Genomic DNA, 12697 nt, shown 5'->3' with positions numbered 1-12697 from the left:
TATTAATTAAACACAATTATTAAATCCGGCCAGACTGGTAGATTTTGAGTGCGTTTTTTAGATAGTTTTTATAGTTGTGATTTAAAAAAAATAAGTTAAAAAAAATATAGTTAAATATTGTTAGTTGGATTTAGAAACGTATTTGGTAAAAATTATGGTTGAGGTTTATGTAGAGCAAAAAAACATATATAAAATATTTGGTTGTAGTTGCATTTCAAAAGTGTTTTTTACTTGGAAATGCATCAAAATATTTTTTTTTTATTTTTTAAAAATTATTTTTTATATCAGCGCATGATTTAAAAATACAAAAAAATTAATTTGAAGTTAATAAAAAAAATAAAAAAAATTTAAATTTTAAAAAAAAAGTGCTTTTGAAATGTAAAAACAAAAAAAAGTTTTACGAAACTCAATTAAAAAAACATGTAAAAACTACGTCACAAAAATTATGTTTTAAACTCAATTTTTGATGGGCCCTACAGTATAAAACACAGTTTGGTATATTACTAAACACCTAACTGTGTTTTTTACACCACAAACACAAAAGGTAAAGATAAACAAACGGACCTAAATTGAGACCTGGCCAAAAATAGATACCTAAAAAATCTAATCTGAAATTAATCCAATTAAAATTTAATTTAATTTTAAAATAAATTTAAATCAAAATCATTTTAATCTTAAGAAAATTAAAATAATATTGGATTGTCTAATTTGTAACTCAGTTTTGTATTAATAACTTTGTAAATAAATAAGATTCAGACTGACATTCTATAATTTATTCTGCTTTAGGAAACAAACAATAGCTTGAGTTATATGATAATAGTAATTACTGTTTAATATTGAGATTTAGATGTTTTTCAAAATGCATTTTGTCTCAATAAATACTAAATTTATATTTTCAAGTGTTTTTTATAGTTTTAAATCACTTTTAAGAAGAAAAAAATACTTTTAAATGATATTTTTCAGATTTTTCTTTATTTTTAATATTAGCACAATAAAATCACCTAAAAACACCTAATACATCAATTTAATATTTTTTAAATAAAAAATAATTTTTAAAAACAAAATAATTTAAAATTTTTAAAAATTATCTTATCGTTTTTTTTAATTGAAGTAGTTGTGAAAATATTACCAATTACAAAGTACAATTTTTTTTAAAAAAAAAACTACCTTCTCTAAGGGGAAAAACCATTTATGGTAAGAAAATTTTATTTTAAAATGATTTGGGAATTAATACAAAAAAATAATAATTAAAAATGATTATGAATTAATAAGTATTTATACTTAATATTTAATCCATTGTATGTTGCCAAAAACAGAACAAGTGCAGAACAAATATACAGCAATGCTATTTTAACCAAAATTTTCTTTTCCTATTACTGTTCCATTTTTACAAAGTTCCTCACTTCATTTCACAACTGAATAAACTGAGAAAAAACAAGAAACAAGATAAAAAGCTTTATGCACTGTTCCTTTGGCCTCTTGACCGATTGATTACCGATAATATGATGCCAGGATGTAGAGAATGGCTGATGTAGCAGTGGTGATTAGCAGTTCCTACATAGGAAAACATGTTATATCACAGCAGGCACCAAACAGGTCAACAACAGATGGAAAATATAGACAAGGAAACACCATCAAATGAAGTATGAGCTGCTCCACAAATTCTGACCATAAGCAGTTGAGTTCGACGAATCCAATAACTAAATAATTGCCTGTTTCACACAAGCTAAATATTTGATGCATAAAGCAGGTATCAAAAGCAATGATGGAGCTCCATCAAACACATTGGCCAAAGAAATACTGCAATGAGACTACTTATACCAATAAGATAGTGATTTTGCAAGAAATTTGTCTATTCTGTCTAAAAAAAAGGGAGAATGCAAATTTGCTTGAAACAGTTTCAAAATAGCTATTTTGCGCCTTTGTGTTCGCATGGAGCCCTTTATTATATTTCGACGAAAGTCCAATTGTTGTGAATAACGTATCAAAGCCACTTCGCCTGTTTGATCAAAATTAGTTGTATCTTTAGTTTTGGATTGCTTTTCTGGCCCATAAGTGCTCATGCGAAAGCTAATTGCCATTCCCAGTTTACAAAGAACCTTATGAATACAGGCAAGCACTCTACTATATGTAAAATCATTTAAACCAATCTCTGAAAAATATTTTTAACCACAAAATCACTAAATTTTAGTTCAAAAGCAACTCTATATCTATACGATGAAGCCCATTATTCAAGACAATGTATCAAGATGGCTACCTGATTATTGTAAAGAAAAGCAGGTATGTAACTGCCAGCCATCTCAATCAAATTCAAAATACCAGTGTATGCCTGCAAGGTATCAGTCAATATCAATGGCAAGGCACATACATGAGAACAATAACTCAAACCAAACTTTGATGCATCAACAGAGAAACCAAAGAGGCAAGTATAATCCTATCCAATGGTTTTGAGAAGTATTTTCCTTCAGTAATTAATGGACCAGGAACAAAAGGAGTACACGCAGCACAAATCAAATGAAAATAGTCTACCTAAGACCATGTGCAGGAACCAATTGACCATAAGCGGAGATTTAGAGAAGGGACAAAGATAAAAGGTCATCTTAGTTTAAATGGTTTTACAGAATTTTTTTCACATACTTTGAAGTATTCCCCCATCCCCTCCCCACGGTGGCCTCCTCATCACAAATCAAATTCATCCCTTTATGAAACCATTAAACATGCAAAAACTTAGATCACTTTCCAATTTGATTAGCCAAGGGTTGCTAGACAAATCTTGTAAATGTAATATGGTCTTCCATTTACCATAAAATTCATAAACCAAATTCCAAAGAAAAGTTATTTAGTAACCATGGAATTTCAAGATCTAGTGTTATTTAGTTTCATTTAGAACCTTACACTAGTGAGAGAATGGAGAAGTTTTGAAACATTTCTATTTTCAATCTAAGAAACTCAGGATTGCCTAATTTAATTGAATGCGTGTTGCATAGCATGCCAATTAGTTTTCCAAAAACATCGGTTGCAGATTAAGCCACTGATGTGTGAGCTTATCAACAATCTTTCCAAAACCACACCAAAAAATTGGAAAAGGTATAATACCAAGGAGGCAAAAGTGATAGAGCCAAAAACTAGTGCAAGAGCACGAAGTATCCGTTTTCCCAACCGCAGTGTTCGCCCCTCATCTTCACCATCTTCCTGCAACCAAAAACATCTCAGGTGTTCATAGCAGATTGAAAAACTTGATCAGGCAAGTCAAGCTTATTGCCGGTGCCACCAAATTTGATTTAACACAAGATGGAAAGAATGCTGTAGCCTAAATTATACTCACTGAATATGTCGGTGATACAGGAGGTTCAAAGGTTTTTAACTTCTCAAAAATTCGATATACAAATGCAAAAGCCAAAAACTGAAGAGGTTTATACTCAGCATTGCGTTTGATAAGAATCCAAGCTGTCTGCAGAAAGACAATCAAAACATGAGAATGGAATCTAACAAAGAACGCAGAAAGCATCACTGTTATTAAAAACCTCGAGAGATGAATATTTAAGTCAAATCATAAAGGCCAAATTATAAGCCTCTAACAAAATAATTATGTCTGATGGATTGATTAGTATTACTAGTGCAACTATTAGCCACTTAACTAGACCCTCTGTTACTGACATTTTTGGCACCCCCAAAACCTTGTATGAGCATGATAAATTTTCATGGACATTTTCTACTTCTATATACAAAAAAAAAAAAGTACATGTCTCTGAGGCCTGCAGAAAAAACCCGAGTATAACAAAGTTCGCTTATACTGCCGAAAGGGTTCAAAGATGCCAATGCGTCTAAAACAGACAAAATAATTCAAATAGTTGAATGGGGGTTATCAAAGTGTTGAACATCCACTATCATGGAAAGCAAAATTCTGTCTATGAGGGTGTCCACATTTAAATCCATAATTATTTTTTGTTGACTCAATGTAAAGTTGAAAGAACTCTTCAGCTCATTGAGGTTTTTTCCCCACTTAAAATTACATGTCCCATTCTTCGGTGTCAACCGATTTGCTACCGTCAAATGTCAACATCTTGCAGGCTGACTGAAATGAATATTTTTGGAAAAGAACTACAATCCCTCAAGATCATGAAAACTTCAACTGACTGAACTAATCAAACCATAAACGAAATGTCCTTATGCGAATTGCAGGTTGATAAAATTAAGCTCAGAGCTAAAACTAAAAATAAAAATGGACAAATAGACAGTAGAAACAACAATCTAGCAGTTACAACACTGCATGCCACCTTCCTAATTGCTGACAGCTACACATGAAACTAAAAGACTTCCTTGCCCTGACATATCACAGACACCCACAAAAACACAGAATTTTCATAAAGAAACATTAATAATTACTTACAAATGCAGCAGATATTGCCAAGTTAATCCGCATGTCATTTTCACTGGACTTGGCAAACCTGAAACATAGTACGAGACTTTACAATACTGCTGAAGGAGCAACTATAACATACATGAATAAGGAAAAAGAACTGTTTTAAGATCTCTAGTTAATTAAAGCAAAGCAAAGCAAAGCAAATCAGACCCCATCCTTGACAGAAATTGCAAAGAAAAACTAAAAGTAAAGGGAAATGTGCATAACTTCTATAAAATGTACTAAATACCATCCTAATAAGTTTATGCGTAATGTTGAGGAAAGAATTTCCCATGATATGACAAAGTAAGTAGCCCTCACATCTTCACTTTAGGAAGATCCAACCCTCTTCATACAGCCATGGTCAGTACAACAACGCTCTAGGCAATTATCAAATTCATGATTTTCTCATTAAGGTTTAATCTATGGTTGATTATAGGATCATAAACTATAAATAAAGGTAATACAGGAGAAAAAAATTTAAAGTGCATAGCACCGCATAAATAAAGTTTGTACCTTGGTCCCCATGGTACAACTGGCTGCTTATCAGCATATTTTATGTCCTTGGCAACCTGCATTTTAAAAATACATAGAAGGATATTAGGATAATCAATAGGAGAATGAAATGGATCCTAAAAATGATCAGAATATCAATAAAACATCTCTGACAAAAAGGCATCTACAAATATCAACAAAATTTTAAAAGTGGCACAGCAGATAGAAGATAGCCCCCAAAGTTGAACAGCAAAATGTTGCATACACAAGATTCTTAATGTATCCCAAGTAACTTAGATACGTGGTTAAGAAGAGATTGCCAAACCATTTCATAGATGAAGAGGTCACTGATAAAGTTTTTACTCTATAAAAGAAAAGCAATCGTGAACTTAATCTAGAAGAGGCCTCTTTTGGGTTTCTTTCAGGCACATCCAGATATAGCTAGAAAATTTTGTGTGCTTATTAGGAGCATATTAAGTTTTTTTGTTGTTTTTTACATGGATATTAAAGCTGATAATTTTCTTCTACTAGTTAACTAAATCTATCTAGACACCTACACATGGATGGAACAATGTGGAGACCACCGCAAATATCATCAGATATTTCATGATTAATTCATCAATTCAAAGGCTCTAATGAAATAAAATAAAATAAAGTGCATCATGAACCATACCTTGAATGAACCATATGTCACACCCTTCTTCCGATTACTTAACTGAGCCATCATCAATTTATCATATGCCTTCTCTAGCTGGAAGTGATATATAGCAAGACCAAAAGACAGGATCCCCAACATAAGACAAATTCCTCATTTAAAAGACATAAGCAAGTAGAGATAAGAAGAAATCAACACAAAACAGTTACCAACAAAATCTTTTTCTTTAAGGAGATAAAAGTAATAGCATACTTGAGCAGCAGCTGCTTCATCACCCTGTTTCTCGGCCTCCTTGCGCTTTTTTTCATAAGCTGCCTTGACCTTATCAAACCCCTCAATGGGATTCACACCAAGAACCTGAATTACACGAACCCAAAAATAATTCGAACAAAAAGCACAACATCCTCATACACATAACAATTCTATAACATCAAAACCTCAGTGCAAAACCTCGAGTTATCCAAGATTACCTCATATGGGTTTAAATCATTATCTGACCCAGAACCTCCTGCCGCTGATGCAGAAGCACAAACAAAACTTTTATGCTCCCTTACCGCTCTAGGAAATCTGATAAAAAAATTAAAACACAACGCTACCATCATTATATGCCCCAAATGCAATTAAACCAATAGCTATATAAAAAAAAATCGGCATAAATACATTCATACATAACTGAATTTATCAATTTTTTTATTAAGAATCTTAAAATACAAAAACCCATTTCAGAAAAATGATGATAGCTCAAAATTCAAACTTTGGCAAAGCTTCTTTCTGAAAAATTCTCAGCAACCAAACAGTTGAAAACCTCTGTGCCCATTAAGAATCACTACATATACTAAGCTCCAAACAAAAAACCTAGCTCCTTTAAGACTCTTTGTGCTGGGATTATGCAAAAGGATTGGGACTTTAACGAGAATTCACAATTACATGATAAAGGAAGTTGGGGATTTCAAGACTGAGCTCTTGAGAGTGTAATTCCTCAGGGAAATTTGGGGTTTAGGGCAGTTAAGGACATTTGAAATCGCTAAAGCCATTGATTTCAACGATTATGGTTCTGTGGGAGGGAATTGTTGAATTTGAGTTTCAGGGTTTTTGATAGTTTTACAGATTCTATCCGTTAGTGCTTGTTTGTTTTTGTTTCCACCATGGCAATTCAATTCCATTTCCGGGAATCCCTCTGCTTCTCTATTCTTTTATGTTATTTATAAAATCAGTCGATACATTGGGTTCTAAAAAAAAAATATATATATATATATATATATATATATATATATATGTGAGAAGTCACCGGGTGACTTGATAAATTAACTTGTAATTTAATTTGATTCATGATGAAATTCTAATTTAATTATTTAAAAAAAATCAAAACAAAGTTTATTTTAATTATAAAAAACTAAAATAATATTTGATTTGATTAATCTAGTTTAATCTGAATAAATTTTAATCTAGACTTTTCAATCTAATCATAAACTAGATCAAATTCAATAATTTGATATTAATTTTTTACATTATGGTGCAGGAGTCTATAAATTTATTCCTACACTTAATGTTTTTTTTAATTAATTTCTTAAATTTTGCTAAAATTATTTATAAATTAACTTTAATTATTAATGTAGTTAATAATGGACTATTGTAGATGTGATTAAAATATAGTCAATTAAAAAATAAATTAAAATAATATTTATTTATTTTTAACATTAACATATTAAAATTACCAAAAAGCATATAAAAAAAATAAATAAAAAATAATTTAAAAAACAAATTAAACAGAAAGAGGTACTTGTTGACAAATATAACTATTTTTATTTTAGATTTTCTAGATTAAATTCATATTATAAGTTCAATTTCTATCTAAATAATTCATGTTTAGGCCATCTCCATGGACTTTCACATTTTTATATATAAAAAATATTTTCATTGGATGAAAATAAGGATAAAAGTAATTAACCATATTTATGATGTTTATTATGGCCACGACCAATGACTGAGTTAAGAATCATTAACTATAATCTAATTATTAACCAATTAAGCATCTATATATTATCAGTAATTCATTCAATTGATCATTGGCCATTCATTTTATTTCTTAAGAAAAACCTAACTAAACAAATAAATTTAACGAATTTAGACAATTTATGTCAACAAAAACATTATTAAAATAAACAAAAAGGAAAAATACTTTCACATCTTTGAATTTGAGCACGGAAACATTTTACATTCTATATTTTTTTAACATAGAATGCAAAAATAATTTATTCTAAAATTATTCTTAAATCACATGATATTCATTTGCTAAATTAGATCATAAATCAGGTTGAGTGTAATTATTATGTATTAAACTTGTATGTGTAAACCTCGATGTTTCTTTTGGATACTTATAATTATTTTTAATAAAGAATAGAAAGAGTTTATTATGGTTATTATCAATATTATTTTTTAAAGCAAGAATTGTAGCCAAGTTTTCGAAATTATAAATAAGGTTGGTTTAAGGTATGATAAACATAGTTATCAAACCAGACTTGGAGGTTGACCCCGTCAAGGGACCGGGTCCTAGATCACTCAGATCAATTTAGATCAACTCGAATCAATTTAGAAAAATTAAAAATATATATTTGAAATTTTAATATTTCACATGAAAAAATTAAAAACAATCAATATGAATATAAGCTATACATATTGTAAATAATGAAGTTTAAAATATTATTTCAAAAAGTTTTTTATCCCACATTGAAAAGATACTATGTTATTATTTTAAGGCTGCGTTTGTTTTTCACCAGCGTTTGTGTTTGCGATGAAACAAACGCAGCAAGATGTTTGGTAACAAACCAAACTGCGTTTTGTATTGTGGAGCCCATTAAAAAATTGAGTTTGAAACGCAGTTTTTATGAAGAAGTTTTTACATGCTTTTTTAACTGAGTTTCGTAAAACCCTGTTTATTTTTGCGTTTCAAAAGCGCTTTTGAAAAAAATTATAAATTTTATTTTTTCTTTGCTTCAAATTGATATATTCTTTGTGTTTTCAAACCATTTTGATGTGTTGATATCAAAAATAATTTTTTAAAAATAAAAAAAATATTATTTTGATGCACTTTAAAAAGCAACCGCAACCACACTTCCACCAAACATTTTATACATGTTTTTTTGCTACACTTAAACTTCAACCATATTTTTTACCAAACACGTATTTAAATCCAACTAGCCACAGCTAACCGTATTTTTTAAAAACTTATTTTTTTAAAACCACAACCACAAAAGCTACCTCAAAAACAAACACACTATGTTAAACAAAAAAAGTTTTAAACCAAAATTTTTTTTATCCCACATTGAAAAAACATAACTTTTTTCTTGTGAACATAGAGTATATATATTAAAGGGCTTCAAATCTCATATTGAAAACATTAAACATTCTTCTAGTATTTATATAGTGAACTTTGAAAATGGTTAATAACCAACTAAAAAATATGAAAAAAAAAGAGTCTTTAGCTAGGAGAAAAAACACATTTGAAAGAAAAAAACGGGTCTCTACCGTGTTTTGCCGGGTCGACCAGGTTTGACCATCTTTTTGCTTTTACCAATCTTTCATCTTATCCAGCTCTGTCCAGCTACCGAGTCAACTAGATCTCGGGCAAACCTGCCAGATTGATTCAGGTTTAATACCTATGTTTTTTTATATATTTTTTTTATATAAAACTCTGATTAGTTTCAAAAGAAAAGGAGTAAAGTAAAATTATAATTCACAGACAAACCTCATGAATTAATTATATAGGTTTGATGTTAAGTATATTTTTTATATTTTTTTAATTTTAAATATTAATATATCAAAATTATCAAAAAGAAAAACACTAAAAACATTAATTTAATATTTTTTTACAAATAAAACACATTTAAAAACATAAACTACTGTACTCTCATACACTCTCTTTAAAATAAGAGAAACGTTACGTTTAGTTAGAGAGACTATCCAAATTGTCCCCAGCTTTCAAACGCTTCTCCTGAGTTTCCTGCTTTCACGAGAAGTTCATACCAAAACTCCTCTATATCATTTTTACCACTGAAACCATTCATGGCTTCCATCGTGGCCATAGAACTAAACATTTCTTGGGACGAAGCTTCCTGGAAAATTGGTGCATTATCCGAGGGGCTTTGCCTTTGACATTTACTTTGATGAACCTTGAAACTCGCAGGCTGCGATGAACTAGTGTTATTAACCATTGCCCTTTCTGGTGTTTTTCTGCAATGTTCAGTTGGGCGTCCCATATTCTGTTGAAATCTCTTTTTTAGATGGCTGTGCCAATAATTCTTTATCTCGTTATCTGTTCTTCCTGCAGGTAATCTTGCTGCTATAGCAGACCATCTGAGGATCAAAACAAAAAAAAAAAGCCATTATGTTTCGGGGCTAATTTCGTGTAAAGTGATATGTACAGAAAAATTCCAATATGGTTTTTGAGCTTATACATGATATGTTTAATCTTCTTTAGACTAAATCTTATGCTCAGGTGTGTTATGAGGCTTGCGAGAGTAGAGTTATCATCCTTGACTACACTCATGCCTGCTTTTAGGGTTGTGACAATTTATTCATTGTAAATTCATGTTAAATTTAAGTTATTGATGGAATGATCGATGTTTACGTCGATGAAATATTTCATGCTGTTTTCCAATTTTCTTGTAATGAAAAAAAATATAGTGTATGAGATCACATAATAGATTAAGTCTCTTTGGTTTTGTATTTTAAAATTTTTTTATTTTAAATTAATATTTTTTTTAATATTTTCATATCGTTATCACAATCAAAATCACAATTAAATTAAAATATTTAAAAAAATCATTATCATAATCACAACAGAAGTCATTAAGTATTAAAGTAAGGATATAATACAAAAGAAAAATGGAGAACTCAAGAACACATACCTATTTCCAAGAATTTGATGTAGCTTAATGATAGTTTCTTCCTCTTCATTGCTGAAATTTCCTCGTTTAATGTCTGGACGTAAGTAATTTATCCACCTAAGCCTACAACTCTTACCACACCTTAATAAACCTGAAGAGAAATTAAAGCAGCATATTATTAAGGGACTAAATACTTTCTCAAATAATGACACAACACTCAACATATTTATATATATAAATCCATGAAATACTGCAGCTAGCTTCAAGAAATATTCAACTTTGGGTTTAAATTTCATCACTGTCCCTAACAATTCATGAACAGATCATATATACATCTTCAGGAAAAGCTTATATATCGAAAATCAAAGTCTTTGACATGCTACTTTGCTTAATATTCTTGTTCTCTAGCCTCCTCCTACATTTCTAGCACTGCATTTTGCCCTCGATTTATCAAGAAATAAAGAAAAATGTACATGGAACTGAGATGAAGAGAGCAAGTTAACAATCTAGAGATAACTAAAGCATGAAGAACATAATTACCAGCTTGTTTCGGGAGTGCTCGCCAATTTCCATGCCCATAACTTCGAATGTAAGATACCAAGATTTGATCTTCTTCGGGAGTCCAAGGCCCCTTCTTTAACCCCATCATTTCACAACAAGGAGCTCTCCCCATTTTTTGTCCACGAATTTGGATACTTCTCTGTGTGTGTGTGTGTCTCTAAGCTATCAACGTTTCAAATGTCTAACCAAGTATCCTTTTATTCCTTTATAGTAGCTTTGTGCCACAAATGGCCCAAGAATTGCATAGTTTTCAAAGGTCTCACCAACTATCCTTTTATTACTTTATAGTTGCTGACGAATGTTTTTTTTTTTTGTTAGCATGGGTGTTTAGACCCGTTCACGTATATTTATACTAATTTCTTGAGATCCTGAAGTTAACAATCATATAAATTTCCGGTGGTTCTGAGATTTATAACACTTAAATTGGTGATATTTGTAAAGCAAATCCAGAATCTGACCTACATTAATGAAGTATATAGTGTTTTTTTTAAAAAAAGTTTAATTATATTTTTTATATTTTTAATATTAACATATTAAAATCATTAAAAAACACTTAAAATTTTATTAAGTGGATAATTTTCAAGTAAAAACGTTCCAATAATTGCATAGTTTTCAAAAGCAAACTCAATGAACCTACCTCCCTTTTTTTTTTCTTGCGATGATCTCTAAGGGAAGGGCCATCGAAGAACTCTTCAACTATCACTTTTTTTTTGCTTGAATGTAAAGCATACGACGTTATGTCTTTGTCCACGTATTTTTGTTCATACGCTCCCACTACAGATATGCTTCTTGGTTACTTCTCTAAAGTTGGTGTCTAATTGTCAAAAATTATGTGCTCCACGGGCGATAATGGGCTCCATCCATGATGTTATAGCCGCCATCATCAACTTCTTTTTAATTCGTAGACATGAATTTGAGTATTTCAGTGAAAATAGAATAAAAAAACATTGATATGACGTCAAGATGATCTTTAGAAAATTAACTGTTACCTCATTTTTTTCATGATTATTACTTTATATTTTGAAAAATCTTTTTCGTATAGTAGAATCTTATTTAATAATTTAAAATTTAAAATTGTGTTTATTCTTATATTAAAAATTTATTAATTAAATAATTATGAATTTAAATCTCATCATTGTCATTCTCACTTCTAATTAAAATTAATTAATAGTATAATATAGTTTAGACAGGTACAAGTTTCAAGTTCAAAATACTTTCATTTGTACTTAAACTTTCAAGTTGAGTTGATTATTTAATAGACATCAATATCACACCAAATTCATTTATTTTATGGTGTAAAACTTTATGAAATATTCTAACACATCCTTTTAAAAAGTTAATTTTGTTAGAAAATAATATAAATCATATCTTGTAATCTCATCTAAAAGCTTAAGTTATATATCGGGTTGAGATGGTTTTTTGACATGGTATTAGAGCCTCAATGATCAAGCGGTCACGAGTTCGAATCTCATCATTCTCATTTATTTGATAAAAATTAAGTACAAGGTAATAGAGTATGTTCAAGTTTCAAGCCCGAAAGGTTTTCACTTAAGAGGATGTGTTATAAAATAATATAAATTATATTTTAGAACCTCATCTACAAACTTAAATTATTAAACTAAGATGGTTCTTTGATGAATTTTTCCTCTTAAGATAGTAAATTAGTAATGTCGGTCAAGATTGATGTAAAATCTAAAA

General features: G+C 29.9%; 2 protein-coding genes across 3 annotated transcripts; both read right to left on the bottom strand.

The window, feature by feature from the left end:
• Positions 1 to 1241: 1241 nt before the first annotated feature.
• On the bottom strand, positions 1242 to 6760 carry LOC7487178 (protein CHLOROPLAST J-LIKE DOMAIN 1, chloroplastic). 2 transcript variants are annotated; one of them, XR_002979274.2, is made up of 11 exons: positions 6480 to 6760; positions 6023 to 6119; positions 5805 to 5909; positions 5571 to 5648; positions 4919 to 4974; positions 4391 to 4448; positions 3326 to 3451; positions 3097 to 3192; positions 2258 to 2329; positions 1633 to 1712; positions 1242 to 1554 (listed from the first exon to the last, which is right to left on the bottom strand). XR_002979274.2 is itself a non-coding variant. In XM_002325297.4 (10 exons), exons 1-10 carry the CDS (start codon positions 6584 to 6586, stop codon positions 1492 to 1494), a joined length of 858 nt encoding a protein of 285 aa, XP_002325333.1. In that variant the 5' UTR covers positions 6587 to 6759; the 3' UTR covers positions 1242 to 1491. The 2 variants fall into 2 exon arrangements, 1 of the variants encoding a protein (XP_002325333.1); XM_002325297.4 differs by lacking the exon at positions 1633 to 1712 and having other exon boundaries at positions 6480 to 6759.
• A 2615-nt stretch (positions 6761 to 9375) lies between these two features.
• On the bottom strand, positions 9376 to 11247 carry LOC7465941 (transcription factor MYB4). Its single transcript, XM_024591345.2, has 3 exons — positions 10979 to 11247; positions 10460 to 10589; positions 9376 to 9905 (listed from the first exon to the last, which is right to left on the bottom strand). Exons 1-3 carry the CDS (start codon positions 11109 to 11111, stop codon positions 9509 to 9511), a joined length of 660 nt encoding a protein of 219 aa, XP_024447113.1. The 5' UTR covers positions 11112 to 11247; the 3' UTR covers positions 9376 to 9508.
• Between the last annotated feature and the right edge of the window lie 1450 nt (positions 11248 to 12697).

This window comes from Populus trichocarpa, chromosome 19, assembly GCF_000002775.5.
Source record: "Populus trichocarpa isolate Nisqually-1 chromosome 19, P.trichocarpa_v4.1, whole genome shotgun sequence".
NCBI lineage: Eukaryota > Viridiplantae > Streptophyta > Magnoliopsida > Malpighiales > Salicaceae > Populus > Populus trichocarpa.
Note: the sequence above shows the minus strand (reverse complement) of the source record. Positions and strands in the feature narration are given on the sequence as shown.

Bases quoted from the DNA above. Each gene is read 5' to 3' on its own strand.
- LOC7487178 (XM_002325297.4), bottom strand. From the start codon at position 6,586: ATGGCTTTAGCGATTTCAAATGTCCTTAACTGCCCTAAACCCCAAATT. The intron at 6,120-6,479 runs GTAATTGTGAAT...TTTTTTTATCAG, and splicing joins TCCCCAACTTCCTTTATCAT to ATTTCCTAGAGCGGTAAGGG. The intron at 5,649-5,804 runs GTATGCTATTAC...TATCACTTCCAG, and splicing joins ATGAAGCAGCTGCTGCTCAA to CTAGAGAAGGCATATGATAA.
- LOC7465941 (XM_024591345.2), bottom strand. From the start codon at position 11,111: ATGGGGAGAGCTCCTTGTTGTGAAATGATGGGGTTAAAGAAGGGGCCT. The intron at 10,590-10,978 runs GTAATTATGTTC...ATTTCTCTTCAG, and splicing joins AGCACTCCCGAAACAAGCTG to GTTTATTAAGGTGTGGTAAG. The intron at 9,906-10,459 runs GTATGTGTTCTT...TTTGATCCTCAG, and splicing joins CATCAAATTCTTGGAAATAG to ATGGTCTGCTATAGCAGCAA.